General features: G+C 35.7%; 6 protein-coding genes across 9 annotated transcripts; 3 read left to right on the top strand and 3 right to left on the bottom strand.

Annotated features, from left to right (window-relative positions):
- The first annotated feature begins 1,001 nt into the window (after nucleotides 1-1,001).
- LOC105961969 (uncharacterized) lies at nucleotides 1,002-2,491 on the top strand. The gene is made up of 2 exons (XM_012986228.2): nucleotides 1,002-1,647; nucleotides 1,758-2,491. Exons 1-2 carry the CDS (start codon nucleotides 1,245-1,247, stop codon nucleotides 2,255-2,257), a joined length of 903 nt encoding a protein of 300 aa, XP_012841682.1. The 5' UTR covers nucleotides 1,002-1,244; the 3' UTR covers nucleotides 2,258-2,491.
- Nucleotides 2,492-2,947: 456 nt separating this feature from the next.
- LOC105961901 (phosphoribosylglycinamide formyltransferase, chloroplastic-like) lies at nucleotides 2,948-4,846 on the bottom strand. Its single transcript, XM_088822137.1, has 5 exons — nucleotides 4,425-4,846; nucleotides 4,162-4,282; nucleotides 3,688-3,864; nucleotides 3,470-3,596; nucleotides 2,948-3,329 (listed from the first exon to the last, which is right to left on the bottom strand). Exons 1-5 carry the CDS (start codon nucleotides 4,786-4,788, stop codon nucleotides 3,216-3,218), a joined length of 903 nt encoding a protein of 300 aa, XP_088678263.1. The 5' UTR covers nucleotides 4,789-4,846; the 3' UTR covers nucleotides 2,948-3,215.
- Nucleotides 4,847-6,387: 1,541 nt separating this feature from the next.
- On the top strand, nucleotides 6,388-8,530 carry LOC105962205 (uncharacterized). The gene is made up of 3 exons (XM_012986507.2): nucleotides 6,388-6,842; nucleotides 7,896-8,054; nucleotides 8,178-8,530. Exons 1-3 carry the CDS (start codon nucleotides 6,495-6,497, stop codon nucleotides 8,280-8,282), a joined length of 612 nt encoding a protein of 203 aa, XP_012841961.1. The 5' UTR covers nucleotides 6,388-6,494; the 3' UTR covers nucleotides 8,283-8,530.
- Nucleotides 8,531-8,797: 267 nt separating this feature from the next.
- Nucleotides 8,798-12,916, top strand: LOC105962210 (mediator of RNA polymerase II transcription subunit 11). 3 transcript variants are annotated; one of them, XM_088822136.1, is made up of 5 exons: nucleotides 8,798-9,115; nucleotides 9,206-9,322; nucleotides 9,566-9,762; nucleotides 10,785-12,238; nucleotides 12,344-12,916. In XM_088822136.1, the coding sequence occupies exons 1-3, from the start codon at nucleotides 9,062-9,064 to the stop codon at nucleotides 9,740-9,742; spliced, it is 348 nt and encodes a 115-aa protein (XP_088678262.1). In that variant the 5' UTR covers nucleotides 8,798-9,061; the 3' UTR covers nucleotides 9,743-9,762; nucleotides 10,785-12,238; nucleotides 12,344-12,916. The 3 variants fall into 3 exon arrangements, with proteins under 3 accessions (XP_088678262.1, XP_088678261.1, XP_088678260.1); XM_088822135.1 differs by lacking the exon at nucleotides 8,798-9,115 and having other exon boundaries at nucleotides 9,181-9,322; nucleotides 10,785-11,579; nucleotides 11,872-12,238; XM_088822134.1 differs by lacking the exon at nucleotides 8,798-9,115 and having other exon boundaries at nucleotides 9,181-9,322; nucleotides 10,788-12,238.
- Nucleotides 10,306-12,152, bottom strand: HT1 (Protein kinase superfamily protein). The gene is made up of 3 exons (XM_012986509.2): nucleotides 11,736-12,152; nucleotides 11,202-11,657; nucleotides 10,306-10,688 (listed from the first exon to the last, which is right to left on the bottom strand). The coding sequence occupies exons 1-3, from the start codon at nucleotides 12,150-12,152 to the stop codon at nucleotides 10,440-10,442; spliced, it is 1,122 nt and encodes a 373-aa protein (XP_012841963.1). The 3' UTR covers nucleotides 10,306-10,439.
- Nucleotides 12,917-14,051: 1,135 nt separating the features above from the next.
- On the bottom strand, nucleotides 14,052-16,404 carry IBR1 (indole-3-butyric acid response 1). 2 transcript variants are annotated; one of them, XM_088822139.1, is made up of 7 exons: nucleotides 16,181-16,404; nucleotides 15,891-16,007; nucleotides 15,082-15,216; nucleotides 14,846-14,971; nucleotides 14,664-14,765; nucleotides 14,298-14,466; nucleotides 14,052-14,239 (listed from the first exon to the last, which is right to left on the bottom strand). In XM_088822139.1, the coding sequence occupies exons 1-6, from the start codon at nucleotides 16,310-16,312 to the stop codon at nucleotides 14,317-14,319; spliced, it is 762 nt and encodes a 253-aa protein (XP_088678265.1). In that variant the 5' UTR covers nucleotides 16,313-16,404; the 3' UTR covers nucleotides 14,052-14,239; nucleotides 14,298-14,316. The 2 variants fall into 2 exon arrangements, with proteins under 2 accessions (XP_088678265.1, XP_012841965.2); XM_012986511.2 differs by lacking the exon at nucleotides 14,052-14,239 and having other exon boundaries at nucleotides 14,248-14,466.
- Between the last annotated feature and the right edge of the window lie 187 nt (nucleotides 16,405-16,591).

Genomic DNA, 16,591 nt, shown 5'->3' with positions numbered 1-16,591 from the left:
TCAAAAAAAAGAGTAAAAAAAATGGATCTAGTCTAATGATAAAATGTATATGAGGGGGTTTTCTCAAATAATCCCTTTAAAAAAATATATTAAATGACACTTCTTTTCAACATTTTTTTTTCTCATTCAATATTAAATTAAATTGAGTGGCAAATATGTAATTACATGCACTAGCTTTCGTATTATCAGTAAAACACCAGAAATACACACACGATTGCATGTAGATAGGATCATTAACCAGGTTCAGATAGTTAGTTGGTTACGTTCATATGAAGTGAGTGGTGAAGTTTCAATAATTGGAAATGGATAATGTTGCAACGGTATAAATAATAATAATAATAATATAAAATAAAAACAAATAAAATCAAATAAATATGCCTACAGTGTTGTTTTAGATTCAATGTATGTGGACGGTATTAAGGTTCAATAAACTAACGCTCTCGAGTCCCCGCATCTATGGCTAATTAAAGAAATAAAGATTTTGGATAAGAAAATCTTATTTTTAGTACCCTTCTTTGCATTTCTATATATTTTTAGTTATTTTATTACTAATTCATAATTATTTAATAATAATTTAATATAATGCACGTTAAGTTTTCAATTATGTGAATTGTGTGATACTCCATCCGTCACATTTTATATGTCGTTTTCTTTTTATGTTGTACACATATTAAGAAAAATCAATAAATATGCACAGATTATATTCATAAAACATTGAAAATCACTAAAATATCCTTATAACTAATTGTGTTTTAGTTAATTAATTAAGAATGATATATCGTAAAATTGGAATTATAAAATAAAAAATAATAATTTCTACTAATTTATAAATAAATATTCAACAATAAAAAAGTTTCTCAAATAAATACCAAGAAGGCATACATAATGAATGAATCTAGCATGCTTTTTCTGTCCAGGTTCATCTGTACCTACACTAGACCTTTTAAATACAGACAAAAATGTACGTATATATAGGGGAGCATATTCTACATGAAGGAAATGTCTTCATCCACACACACAATGTTCACATAATATAAACATAATTACGACGGTATAACGGCATCCTTCATCCCTAATTAATCACCTTCTTTCATCTCTCTCTGTATATCTATATAATCATAATTATCCGATTAATTAATTAATTAGCTTCATCTTTCATCTAATCCTTCTTCGATCCGGCAGAATTAAGTGATCAGGTTTCGAGATTGATTAATTAAAATATATATATTAATCACCACCGGAAAATGGTGAATATTCCGGCGAGATTCAATAGGTTCGCGGCGGCGTTCGATGGTGCCGGCAAGGCTAGGTCATGGGAGAGCAGCGGGAGCGAGCACTCCGCCGCCGATTTGTCGGATCTGGTGAATTCGTTTCTAGAGAGAGAAAGTCGAGAGGAGAGAGAAAGTGAAGATCAGTTTGTTGACGATGAGGATACAGACGAGAATGAGATTGATTTTGAATCTCGTGATCTGTTGAAGGATTTGCTCGACTGCGGAAACGACGCCGTTAGAGGAAGTATTCACGCTGCGGTGGAGAAGGCTTACAGAGAAGTCGTCGGCGCCGGCGGCGCCGGAAGTAACAGTAGCTCGTCGCCGGATTTTAAACGGCGGTTGATGGCGAGATTGCGCAGCAGAGGGTTTGACGCCGGTGAGTTCATTGTTGACTTTTTTGTTTTAGCTCATTCGAATTACAAATTAGGGTTTCATCATAAATTAGTTCATCGGTCTAATTAATTTAATTTAATTAATTAATTTTAGGTCTCTGCAAATCGAAATGGGAGAAAATCGGCCGTTGTCCGGCGGGGGACTACGAGTTTGTCGACGTCATCGCCGGCGGGACACGGTACATAGTACAAGTCCTTCTAGATGGAGAGTTCACAATCGCCCGCCCGAGCGGCGGCTTCGCCTCACTGCTGGAAATTCTCCCGCCGGTGTTCGTCGGCAAGACGGAAGAGCTGAAGCAGGTGGTGAGGCTAATGTGCGCCGCCGTCAGAAAGTCGATGAGGAGTGCCGGCATCCACGTGCCGCCGTGGCGCCGCCTCGCTTACATGCAGAACAAGTGGTTCGCCTCGTACAAACGAACCACAAACGAAATTCCGAGCCGGGAAGCTTTGATCTACGGCACCGGCTCGCCGGAGAACCAAACGATACCGGGGATAATGTTCAATTGCAGAGGGGGTTTTGGTGGTGGCTTTAGAACAAGAAACCAGCTGGCTGCGGTGGTTTTGAACAGGAAGGAAATGCAAATGCTGCTGTAAATATGTGTGCCACCATTGTTGTGCACTAATAAGTAGGTAGTACTGTAGTAGATAGAGAATGAATTGGTGGATCAATTTTGAATTAGTTTAGAATAATTAAATATTATAATTTTAAGAATATTATTGTATTTTTCAAGAATATTTTTTTTATTCTTGTGCTCCAAAATCCAAATGTCACATTCTGTTACTTTGCAAATAATAGAATATTGGATGCAGAATTTTGACTGGTTCTTATTTATTTATTATTACTTTTATTTTTGTTTTATTTTTTTTATTTTTTTTATTTTTTTTTATTTTTTTTATTTTTTTCTCTTATAGATGTTTTGTAGAGGTGATTAATAATCGGACTAAGAAAAATCGGAAATTGGAATTAAAAATTTTGGAATGAAAAACTTGTTCGAAAACTAAAAAAATTGGATTGAAACAAGCAGAAATTAAAAAATAAATCTATTTTTTCCCACATATAATATAAAATTTATGATAAAAATGGTATTATAGGTGTAATCTAAAAATGGAATTTTCATTACTATTTGTGAAAATTAAAATCGGATCGAAAATCGGAAATTCGTATGTATTTCGGATCCAAAATAATTGGAAACTGGAATTTTCGATTAAGAATCACGGCTTTCAATGGTGCACCAAATTCCAATCCAAAAAAACAAAATCAAAAAAACAAATCGAAAATCGAAATTTTTGAAATTCAGAATGAATACCTTCAATGGTGCAACCATAGACTCGAGAAATACCATTCAAAGAAAGAATACAATAGTTTCTGCTACAAAATCCACTGATCTATACTAGAATGTAGTAAAAGGAGTAAATCAAGGCCCTCGTTAACTCTAACAACTATGACATACAAAATCCGCATAAACATCGATTTGGAAGGTACCTTAGCGGAAAAAAAATGACGAATAATTGATACTTTCATAGTATATAAATCCTACGAACAGTCTTTTTACTATAAATAATAATCGGGATTTTCTTTGCTCCGGATAAGAGGAACACCATCTTCTCGCCAAGTGATTCGCTCTTCACACAGAGCTGCCGCCACATCAGCGTACAATTTATGCTCCTAATAAAAATTAATTCAGAGTGTCGAGTTAATTGATGTTTCTTATTCGTCAATAGTCGAACAATGGATTGAAATAGCCAAATTATTTGATTGTGAGACATAATTAAATAAATACTAAAAAAAAAATAGATTGTGAAAACCTCGTGAAGAACCCTAGCAGCTAAATCTTCGGCTGTGTCTTTAGCAAGTACAGGAACTACCCTTTGTGCAAGAATACGGCCCGTGTCGTATTGCTCATCAACGTAATGTATTGTCGCACCAGAATATCTATATTAACAAGAAATACGTAATTATGAATATAATACAAAATAAAATGCAAAAAAAAAAAAAAGTGTAATGTAATAAGAATTTTATATACCTTGCTCCGGAAGCAATAACGGCTTTATGAACCTTCATGCCGTAGTAACCTTTACCGCCAAATGATGGAAGAAGCGAAGGATGAATATTCAGTATGGATTTCGGATAAGCTCGAACCAACTCGACTGGAATAAGTTTAAGATAACCAGCTAAAAGAATGAAGTCAACCTTGTATGATCTGTAATTAACACAGTATAAAACCGAAGTCCGTTTATCGACAGAAGTTTATAACACAAAACAGAAGAAAATGCAACCAAAAAAATAACGATAAATTAGCTGGTTTCATGTAATCCCTCTCTTCAAAGGTCGTTATATTACAATCGAACTCCGATATCTAGACTTTTACACGACTAGCGATAAATTAGCATAAGCTATAATTGTCCTCTAGAATTTCGAAATGAATTCGCAACAAAATACGGGTCTAAATAATTACCAGATATCATCGATTTCGAATAAAATAAGGTTCGATTCTGACCTCAGTGCAATTACAAGGTCTTCAACAGAAAACACCTCTTGTTCTTCTTCCCCATCTTTTCGTTTAGGAAACACAATAACAGGGATACAATTATTACGGGCAAACTCTGCACCTCCACAATCTACATTACACATTGCAGAAATTGAGCTGATAAATCAGAAATATATTAACTGTAGATTTTATAATTTACAAACCCTAATTAACCTTCGAAAATCTAATAATCAGTTAATCACAATTACGAAAAATTGAGAAGAAAAATGTACCTTGTTTATTGGTGACCAATACAACAACATCGCCGTGAACTGAGCCGTTAAGAGTAGCCTCGTAAATTGACCGGAAATTGGAGCCGCCGCCGGAGACGAAAACCGCCATGTTTTTCCTTCTGAGTTTTCGCTTGGATTCGTCGGCTTTATTATTGCTCTCGATTTTTTCAGTGCTGTTTCTACACTGTGTGCTTCTTCTCTTGGCGATTGAAGTTTGTGAGGTTGAGGAAAATTGAATTTTCGGTGCAATCCATTTGGGGATGCGAATCTTAGGTATACTTGAATATAAATGATTTTTAGGGATTTGAATTTTGGGAAGAGATGAATGAAAAGAAGCTCCGACAATGGCGTTTTGGGTTTCCATTGGAATTGAAAAACGTTGGAAACTTTGGACTGTAAATTTTAAAGCCCTGTTTTAACGCTTCTTAATAACGTTTAGAACTATGGGAAATTTACAGTTTTCACCCATCAAGTTTGCAACGCTTACACATTTGAGCCCCATGTTCTAAAATAAACACATTTGGTCCCTTATGTTTCTATAGTTTGACACTATTAGTCATTTTCGTCAATTGAATGTTAGTATTTCGGTTAAGGTAGTGATGGGACCACGTTCGGTTCTGTTAGTGTTAATGAAAATTGACGAAAATGACTAAATATGTTGAATATTTGAAACACGAGGGGAGGGACCAAATGTATTTTTTGTGAACATAGGGGACCAAATGTGAAATTAGTGCAAAATTGAGGGATGAAAAATGTATTTTTTTCCTTAGAACTATTTTCCTTTTTCCCAATTTTAAAATTCTAATCTTGTTTTTTTTCGATTTTTCTTAATTGGACGAGATTATACACAACTCCAATTTTCAATTTAATTTTATTTTCGTAAATAATTGCAAGATTCTGATTTTATTTTTCGAAAAAATATATTTATAGTGTCAATTTTATTACTATGGATTTTTTTATATATTATATGTCAATAAATAAATAGAAAACTTCCGAATTCTGTTGATTATGATTCAATTTTGAAACATAGTTCATTCGGATTTTGGATTCTTTTCAACATGGGATGGAAACTTGTTTGTAACTTACGAAGGAACTAAAATTTTACAAAATTGACACTAACCTCAATATGAAATTTAGTGATATAAAAAAAAAAAAAAAAGTGGGGGATCAAGTTTTGCATCAATTACATATTTGGTCCCTTATGTTTCAATAATTTAACATTTTTGATCTTTTCCTTCAATTACCGTTAGTCCGTCAATTAATATAGTGATGAGAACACTCTTTATCCCATTAGTACTAACGGAAAATTGACGAAAATGACTAAAAAATACAAAGTTTTTAATATATGAGGGACCAGATATATTTTTTGTGACCGTAGGGGACAAATGTTGAATCCGTTCAAACTTGAGGTGTGAAAACTGTAATTTTCCGCAAAAAAATCTCAAAATGAATTTCGGCCCATTCATTAAAAAAGAAAAAAAATACGGCCCAATAACAATCATTAAATTACAAACACCCCCTGGGGTATGGTCAATTTACAAAAAAACTTTTCTTGTTTGGATAATTACATCTACCCCCCTCAACTATGTTTTTTTCTTACACGTCCACCCTTATGGTGTCAAATTCAACATAATCATCGAGATTTCGTGGAATGTGCTCTAGTTTGTACTCGTTTTGTGTAAAAATACAGTTTCTGATGCACCACAATCTGATATATACAAGCAAAAAAACACATATTATGATCATCTTGCTTCAGAATGTAGAGTTCGAATAGGATAAAACGGGTAAAAAAGTGATAATATTCCATATAATCTCGAAGATTCCACTAAATTTGAGGAGTTGCGGGAATGATTGTAATTATCCAAACAAGAGGGGGGTTTTCGTAATTTGACCATACCTCTGGGGTGGTTGTAATTTACCCAAAAAAATTCCCAATATTAAATATTTGCTCCCTAACTAAAATCGTCAAATGTTTTCAGGAAACATTAATAAAACAACTATTTTTATATTACACGCAGCTGAAAACGCCGCCGGTGAATTGACTCCGCCGCGACTTCAATCCCCAAAATAATGGAGGGCGTCGGGGCAAGGTTCGGGCGATCCTCGACTCGCTACGGCGGCCCCACCACCGTCTTCACCGGTCCGGTCCGCAAGTGGAAGAAGAAGTGGGTTAACGCGCCGCCGCCCAATTCCAACCACCACCATCACACGGCGGCTAATGGAAGCGTCAACGGCGGCGACGCCGCATCTCATCTCCTGTTCTATAAATGGACCCCCCTCGCTCCCAGCCAAGCCAAAGACGGTGGCGACAATGATAATAACGGCAGTGATAATGGTAATGCTGAACCGAAGAACTCCGATAAAATCGCCAGTGTTGCAGCAGAAGAGCCTCCGAAGAGAAAATTCAAATACATTCCGGTAATTTTTCCGTAATTTAACTGCGAATAGTTTCTGAATTTCTCCATTGGCTATCTGCTGCTTAATTTCTTTACTTTTATAGTGGTATTAGGGTTTTAATTTCGTATTTCAATTTAGGAATTTGGGGATCAATTTGAATTCATTGATTTAGGGTTTCTATTAGTTCTCAGCTGGAAATTTGTTTTGTGTTATTTGCTCATATCTTTTTATGGGAATTTGCCTCCTACTTCCTTTTTGTGTGTGTGTGTGTGTGAGTGAATTCATCCGAAGAAACACACATTACATCCCTTTTCTTTCTGCGACCTACTATAATTACTGCCATGTCGATGCGAGAAGAATTTTAATCGGATAGAATATCTCAATGTTCGTATTTTTGGACCAATTTCTTAATTCATCTATAATGGTGTCGAGCCAACAATTTGAGGTTCCCGTTTTATTTTATTTTCCGTCAATACGAATGAGCTGCATTTAGAGGGGGAATTATACGAAAAAAAGTCGTTTTTATTTCTGCGTGCCTCAGTGACCAACTGACTGACTGCATGTTTGTTCATACATCTCACTCCTTTTGCTCTTGTGTGTGTGTGTGTGTGTGTGTGTGTGTGTGTGTGTGTGTGTGTGTGTGTGTGTGTGTGTGTGTGTGTGTGTGTGTGTGTTTTGGGGGGGTTTTGCTTAACTATGCAGCTCTTGATTATATGAGACGAAATGCGTTAGATGTAAATCCAATCGGACCAACCCTAGTCTAGACTCTAGACGTTCCCTTCTCATGTCCTAATGGATATATTAGCCGGAATTATTTTCCACCATGTAAACGATCAAACACGCATGTTCATATCTTTGAAGATCGAACCCTTAGTAAACTCAACAAACCAACACTAAGTTTGTTTGGTATTCACTAATGTTGTTGTTCATTAATGCCCACATTTCGCAAAGTTCGACAAATTGGATACACCCAACCAATACCCATGGCAATTTGTTAGGTTTTGTAGCTAGATTTCATCGATTGATTTTATGCTTTATTTTTATTTATTTTTTCCGTTGGAACGATTTGTGTAGATTGTTGTACTCGAAGAACAAAGAAACGAGTCCTCGGAGCAGATGGAAGATGAAGAAACTATGCCAATCGAGACCAACACAGTTGAGGCAACTTCCAAGAGTGATGATGTATCTGATGAAAAACCCGACATTAACGACGTACCGATGGATGAAAACGAGGTGACCACATTGATAATTTCTTTTCTCCTTCTCGATTTGTAAATTTTCTTTAAATACGGTATATATCTATATATTTTATTTTATTTTCTTGAAAATGATAGAGCAGTTTTTTCCTAATATCAGGTTACGGAGGATGATCCTGTAGAAAGGCAAGATCTAAACGAAGAAAGCACACTGGATTTGAGTTTGGGCTTAAAAGCGCATGACGGTGAAAATAAATCCGACTGAAACAACATAGATCAAATTAAATAGTATCAGTTTCATTGAGTGATCTCGACTGTTGTTTTCGGACAAAAGTAAATTAGTTTTAAGAAATGTATTGCTGTAATTTCGATGTTAGGTTTCGTTTGATGCTGCTTCTTTTCCTGTGTTTTAGTGAGAGCAATTTGTATGGTTCTCCATCTCCTGGGAGATGAAACCTATAATTTTTTTTTACTAACATTAAATTTTTAAGATTGCAATTTGGAAGTTTCTTACATAGACTACTCCTCGGATCCGATCGAAATTAGCCCTTTCGAAAAAAATCAAATTTTTTTTCGGAAGTTAATAATTAGTTTCAATTCCGTTCCAAAAAAAATGGAATTTTAGAAATTGGAGCGAAAATATTTGTTACAAAATCAAAAAAATTCATATCGGAATCACTGGAATTTTGGGTGGAAATTGGAATTTTTTTTGGAAACTTAAATCTGATGGGAAATTGAAATCTCATATATATTCCAATTTTCGAGAAAATCAGAAATCTCATATATATATATTCCAATTCCAATTTCAATCACAATCACAATCACAATCCAAATATTTCGAGAAAATCAGAAATCGGAATTCCGATTGAAAATTATTATTCCGAAATCGAAAAAATTCGGATTGGAATTGACTTCTCTAAGATAAATTAATAGACACTAGAGAGTTATCTCTACCCGTGCCGTCATTTATTTTGCAAAATATAGAAACCCGTTTGGGTAAAGAAAACGACGTCGTTTTGGTTGCCGCCGTGACCTAGTTCTGCCATGGATCCACAGAGCCAAACCACTTCATTGCAACGACTCGAAAACGTGGAAAAGGTAAAATTTCTTCATAAATTTTCACCCAATCAAGTTTCGTGAATTGAACCAATTGTTTCAGTGTGAAGTTTCCGTTCTTTGTATTCGTAGAGAATTGTGAGGGTATTAGAGCTCGCCGGCGGCGTAATGGAAGAAATGGCGAACCCTAACGGCCCCAGAAAGGACCTCGTTAACAGCCACTGTAGTGAATTCATGCAATCTGTAAAGGTCATTTTTCAGGCGATTGCGTTTCATTATTTCCTTATTAAATTACGGATTTTTTTTAATTATATGTAAATTGGAAAAAAATAGAATTTTTTTTTCATTATTTTTTTCTGGCAAATTTTGGGGTTTTATTTTAATTATATGTAAATTGAAAAAAATAGGATTTTTTTTTTAATTATTTTTTTTTGTGGCAAATTTTGGGGTTTTATTTTAACTGGTTCATTCCATTTTGATTTGGTTGAATAGGATATTCAGATGACGCTGAGAGAGGAGATTAAGAGCGCGTGCGAGTACCGTCCGTTCGAGAAGTGCGACTACGTTCCGCGGATATCGAACGAGATTTGCTGCAAGAAATTAGAATACGTCATTGCGCAGTTAGATGAGATGAAGCAAACAATCGAAGGATATGGAGATCTAGCTTGAGGCTGATACGTTGTACAACTGTAAGTAAAGCTTTGCCCCCGATGCCTCTAAATATGTTGAGGCAATGAAGAATTGTGGTTTATTACGATGTTTTTTACTGAATTTTGAGTGTGTTTATAGTTTATGTCGTTAGGCAATGTTACTACTCGTATTTTATGATTTATAACAGTCCGTTTTATTTATTCTTCGAGGTCAAGAATTTCATTTACGTTTCGAGATGTCTTTTCCAGTTTTCTTTGCCTTAAAATGTATCACGATGAGTTGCCATGGTAGGGTGCTCTATAGAATTCTCTGAAAAATTAATTGAATTGGTAAATGGTTTATCCCCTGACATTTACAATAGATACATTGTTTTAGAAGAGAGATTAGAAATCCTATTTTGTTACAGTGATGATTTTATTTCAAGATTTCGCTGCAACTTAACAAGAATTTCTGCAGTAAAAAGTAAATAAAAAAAATTACTGCAGGTTGCGCAGTTACTCGATTTTCTGTTATTGTAACTATACATACAGCATCAGGATTTAGTTCTGTAATTTGCACAAATCAAAAGATGCACAGTGAGCTGATTTTTAATCGGATAACTACAAAAATACTTGTGCTATATACATATTTAAAATCGACAAATCTACCAACTTTGGTAAGCCAAAAACAAGAACAGAATACAATAGCAAATTCCATATATGTGTCTATCTGTGAGTTAGGCATGTACAGTTATAGATGAACTCATGGATATACATCCTTTTAAGCGTTCAAGAATAGCATTTCGGCTAACAAGCCCTGTGTGGAGAGTTAGTGGCAGCCCCTCCTTTATGCACTCGTCGTACTTTTCTAGTGCACGAACAATTTCATTAAAATCGGGACGCTTCGATGGGTTTGCTGCCCAGCAGCGCTTTATGAGGTGAGCAAGTGCAGGTTGACAGCTTGCTGGTAATGGTGGTCTCTCATTCTGTAAAATTGAGGAATAAAACAAGACAAGTATGTTAGATTTTGTTTTTAACTATTCGATTAATTTGTCCTAATACTCTGAACTTTGAACTTTCAGCAGATAAACGAGAAGACTTGAGTAAAGGGTTGATTCAGTTAATTTGAAGGGCTCTCGTTTTCATTAGCATTGAATTGAGAGATAAGATAGGACCACTAAATCAAGAACCTCAATTAATGCAATAAGATAAAAATAGAATAGGACACTGTATTCATTGTCGTCTTGTTCCACGACCTGTTATTCACATTCAGCCTAAACCTTACATAGTTATAATGTATTTTGGTAAAATCTCGTCTTTTTATAATGTATAGATAAAAATCTCCAGTTTTATCTGCATTACTATTATTTTACTCAGCTGCACAATGATAATCTAGAATAATACATACTGTGATATGTAACTAGATGAAAACTTAAGAACGCAACATATAGTCCGAAAAGGCTAATTTTACGAGAATTTAGTGAATTCAAAAATCTAACCTTTTCGGAGACAGCAAAAGCAGCTTGAACCGGAGTCATTCCTTGGAAAGGAAGCAAAGCTGTGGTAAGTTCCCACAGCACAATCCCGAAGCTGTACACATCAACTTTCCGAGCATAGGGTTTCTCCTTAATCATCTCGGGTGCCATCCAACGGTAAGTTCCCATATTCCCTTTGGCTTCTCTGCACTGTGTTTCCAGACAAGAAGTCCCGAAATCCGCAACCTTAACTCGCATCTCGTCGTTTAAGAGCAAGTTGTTCGATTTGAGGTCTCTGTGAATCACCCCTTGTGAATGGAGATACTCCATTCCACGAGATATGTCGAGGGCTAATCTTAGAATGGTCTCCACTGAAAGAGAGTACGGCTCTTTCTTGTTCAGGTACATCCTCAGAGTCCCTTGTGACATGTACTCCGTAATGATACAGTATACTGGCGGTTTCTTACATGCTGCAATAAACTGCAGAGAAAAAAAGGGTTTTTGTAAGAAAATCCTGAAATCATTAAATATGAAGAAGGGTAAGTGGGGAAATTTTACCTGTACGATATTGGGATGATATAGACGAGAAAGCAGGGCAACTTCACTCTTGAATTGCTGCTCGAGTAACGATCTTGTTTCTTCCTTGTGAGTTGGGATTCTGACCATTTTCACTGCAACTGCTCTCTGTTTGTAGATTCCTCTGTAGATTCTGCTGTGGGCCCCGGAGGCGAATTTGTTGCCTATGAATAACTGCGACAGATCGGCTGTCCACTCTTCTCTCTCCTCGTTTGATGCATCCCATGTTTCGACATTCTCGGATTCAAGAATCATTGACCATGATTCCAAACTGTCGAATCTCCTTCTCTCCATGTTGTCTCTGTCTATGCTTAGCTGTGTTCTCGAGGATGAAGGGATTGATAGAGATTTGCTCTTCGTTTTTCGGAGTCGGAACGGATTGAAACACGAGGCAGCCATTTTTTTCTTTTTGAAAAAGATATTGTGAAATAATCTCTCTCACAGGTCAAAAACACACACTATTGAGACGAAATCTCCTTCTGAAGGTGTGCGTTGATTTCAAGAAGTGCATGAATTGATTCAGAAACATGAGAATTGTTATGGGGTTTCATTTATTTCGATTTTTTTGTTTTCTGAACCAAAATATGCAGATTGGTTCGAGAAGAAAGGCTATTCGTAAAAACCATGAGAAAGCAAAAACCACCAAACGGAGCCAAAAACCGGGTTGCACCTCCCCATTAAAAGGAAGTTCGGTGTGATCGAAATCGGAACGAAAAATTAGCAATCGGAAGAAGATTTTGAAGATCGAAAGAGATTATTAACACAGGAAATTTTTTGCATGGCTATAAGTAGAGTAGAATTTTACGAAGAGACTAAAAGACGAAGATTGCTCAGAAAGGAAGACAGATTCATTAAGTTTCGTTGGGGTATATCATTAGGTTAAAAAAAGGAAACGTAGCTTCTTTGGCAGAAGAAAATGAATTCAAAGCAGAGATTTCAGGGGTGTCTCGTGAATTCTTGTTTCTAAAGTGTAGAGAGAGAGTTGAGAGAGAGAGAGAGAGAGAGAGAGAGAGAGAGAGAGAGTTTATATTTCTAAAGGAATCATTGAATGCTATGATTTTAGTAGAGCCACATACTCAAAAGTTGAGCACTTTATGCTATATACCACATTTGTGAGTTTGGAAAATTTAAAAATGGGGGAATATTATTCGTAATTTTATTTATTTTTAGGGTAAATTACACACACCCCCCTGAGGTAAGCTTAAATAACTGTAAGGTCCCTGTGGTATCGATAATTACACTCAGCCCCCTGAAACGTAGTCAGAAACTCTAATGGGATAATGAATTGGATACGTTATTCCGATAGTGTTCTAACGGACTATTGGTTTCAGAAAGTGGTGGAGACAACAAAGAGCTATGGGTGATTTAAGAAATGTTCGGGAATGTCCGGGGAGACATGTCACCCCATAGCTCTTTGTTGTCTTCACCACTTTCTGAAACCAATAGTCCGTTAGAACCCTATCGGAATAACGTATCCAATTCATTATCCCATTAGAGTTTCTGACTATGTTTCAGGGGGCTAAGTGTAATTATCGATACCACAGGGACCTTACAGTTATTTAAGCTTACCTCAGGGGGGTGTGTGTAATTTACCCTTATTTTTATTTTCTTTGGCTGAAATTGTACGAAGTCTCAGCAAATGGGAAGAGCCATAAGCGGCTTGCTGGTTTCACGATTAAAGTTACAATGACGACTTTACTTGAATTGTGGGCCCTCTTGCATTTCTTTTCTCTTTCGAACATACACTTTATCGTCTACGAGATGCTACACCCAGTGTATACGAGATGCTACACCCAATGAAATACACTGGGTGATTTTAATATTTTATATACTATAGAATCAATCGGTGTATTTTACAGGGTGTAACATCTACAAAACCCACTTATCTCATGCACGATTTTATCTTCCTCACAAGATTATTGAAAGGGAAACCAATTATTCGGGTAAAAGTTTTCCATTAGCTCCAATGATGTCAAGTTCGATTAATAACGCTGTGTTAACGAGCGGGGTTCGATTATTTTGCTGAAAATAGGGTTGCAAGTTAGCTTTTTTAACTGTTGTTTCGTGTTCTTGTAGATGATGCAATTATTAATACACATGATCAAAATACATAAATAATGTATTAAATGAAATATAAGAAATAAGTTGAATTGTGATCATTAAAACGTATTTTTATCGTAATGGATGACTTCGTAAAGTGCATTGCAACTGCGAGATGAGGGCACTGTCCATCTCAGCAACTTGGTACAGTCACGTCTTTGTCATTACACTAGTGTGGGCTTAAATAAACTACATTGATTCACGATTTTAATTTATCGATTCATTACGAGTTTTAACTCATCGATTCAAAACTTACAAGAAACTACAATGTAGCCTCTCCATCAAATATGGATAATGGATGGCTCCCTTATTTAACATTGGCTCCACGGCAACATAGTTTGGGATTCTTGTAAGAACTAACTAGAATCTTATACGAGAGAGAGAGAGAGAGAGAGAGAGAGAGAGAGAGAGAGAGAGAGAGAGAGAGAGAGAGAGAGAGAGAGAAAAGAAAAAAAGAAGAAATCTAGAGTCTCGACGGTGTACCTCCAGCAACTATCAATGTTTCTCCGGTTACATAAGAAGCATCGTCGGAAGCCAAATAAGCTGCTGCCGCTGCCATGTCATCTGTAGTACCGAGTCTATTCAGCAGTGTCTTCTCCACTAGGCTTTTCTTCTGAAAATAAAAATTAAAAAGAAAACCACCCACATGAACAATCAGCTCCATTACGTTAACCTCGATTATATATATTGTCTATGAAACATAATCCTTAATAATTCTCGAACAAGGCTAAGGATGTAATAAAGTCAAGATACCATCAAAAGCATATTCCAAATAGACATAAAATGGTAAGCATAGAAGTGAAGACTTACTATGCTCTCGTTTGTTGTAAGAAAAGATGCAAAGTGGGTCGGTACAAAACCAGGAGCAACACAGTTAACACGAGTATTTGGAGCCATCTCAGCTGCAAGAGCCTAAAAAGCAAAACGATATATAGGAATTAAATACGGAAAAAAAATTTGTACGTAACATATTCAATTGAATTTTGAAGTACCTTTGTGAGACCAAGAAGGGCTGTTTTTGTCACACCGTACATAGCCAAACCTTGAGGTGGATGGAAGCCAGTTATTGAAGAAATGAAAATAACTGAAGAGCCTTTCTGCAAATAAGGAGCTGCCACCTGTCATAAATGAAATAGATGTAATTAACAAAACAAAGCTGCAAATAGATCTATGTTAAATTCAGAAATCGACTAAATTGAAATTCATAGTCCATGTGGAATAGACGTACTTGTAGAAGAAGAATAGAGGTTTTCACATTGATTTCCCATAGTTTGTCGAGGACTGATTCTTTAGTTTCGAGTATACCATCGACTGTAGGATTGGCAGCAGCATTGCACACAATTACGTCTATTTTGCCATATTTCTGTAGGCGCACGGGAACAAATTTTTAGAAGTTAAAAAGATAGACAACCTCACTTGTATATATCTAAGGAATCTAATTTTATATACTCAAAGTGGAGCAAAAAGAAGTCTTTTATCGAAAATGTGCGTTTCAAAATCGACAATGTTCAAAATCTACAATACATCTACAATGTGCGTTTAATGAAAAGAAGTCTTTTCAGTTTTAATGAGAATCCAATTATTTTATCGTCCAACGAGAATGCTCCCTAAAAGGCAAGATAAGGCAAAATAAACCACGATAACATAATATTTGCGAATCGACCCGGTAAGTTATCGGGGATACAAAACATCAAACAGAGTCCAATTATTTAGTTAATCATAGCTAATCTCCCCAACCAAACGAGACCTAAGAAGATAACCAATCATCAAGACTATTTAGAGATAATTCACAGATAAAATCAAAATCTGACACACAGACAGAAAAATCTAAATCGATAAGGTTGCATTTGGATGGAAGGATTTGAGCTGACAACTTCAAATCCAAAGTAACAAATCAATTGAGCTTATTTAGGATGGATTATTCCGACAAAAAAATACAAATCTTTAGCTCTAATTAAGTTATATTTTGTAATTCATTTGAAATCCTTCAATCCAAACGCACCGTACATAGTAAATAAATAAATAAATAAAAATTACCTCGACGGTTTTCTCCACCAAATTATTTCTTTGCTGTGCATCTGAAACATGGCACACTAAACCCAGCACTTCAATTCCTTTACCCTTTAGCTTTTCTACTGCTTCATCAACATTTTTCTACAAGCGCAATCGGTGTAAATTAGGTTTTTTTTTTCTTTTTTTTTTTTAATGAGAAACAGAAAAAAATAAAAAATAAAAATCCCCTAATTAAACAACTGACATTAAAAAAAATGAAAATTGAAAATATATTCAGTAAAAATCCGAATAGATCGATGATCGGAGGCGCATACCTGACGGCGGGAGGAGATAACGACGGCGGCGCCTTCCAAGCCGAGACGCTCAGCTATGCCGAAGCCGATTCCCTGAGTCGAAGCCGTGACTATGGCTACCTTACCTTCGAATCTCCTTCCTATTTTCGCCATTGATTCTGATTTTGGAGTGTGTGATAATATTATTATGTGAATATATATATATATATATATCGACAAGAGTTATTCTGGATATTCGCGCCGGCGGATCGGACTTGGTGTGTGATTGCAGTTGGGCCCACCCGAAACTGTATTTTCATTAGATATGCAACGTAATTAAGCAAGTGTAGTGATAAAAATTTAATTAAATTAAATATAGCAAAATTATATTTTTCTACTATTTTGTATTGCATATCATTTTTAAATTTTCTATTTTAATGAAATGCTTTTGAT

This window comes from Erythranthe guttata, chromosome 8, assembly GCF_056151865.1.
Source record: "Erythranthe guttata isolate IM_541 chromosome 8, IM_541, whole genome shotgun sequence".
Lineage (NCBI taxonomy): Eukaryota > Viridiplantae > Streptophyta > Magnoliopsida > Lamiales > Phrymaceae > Erythranthe > Erythranthe guttata.
The sequence above is the reverse complement of the archived record's forward strand: the minus strand, read 5'-3'. Positions and strand labels throughout refer to the sequence as shown.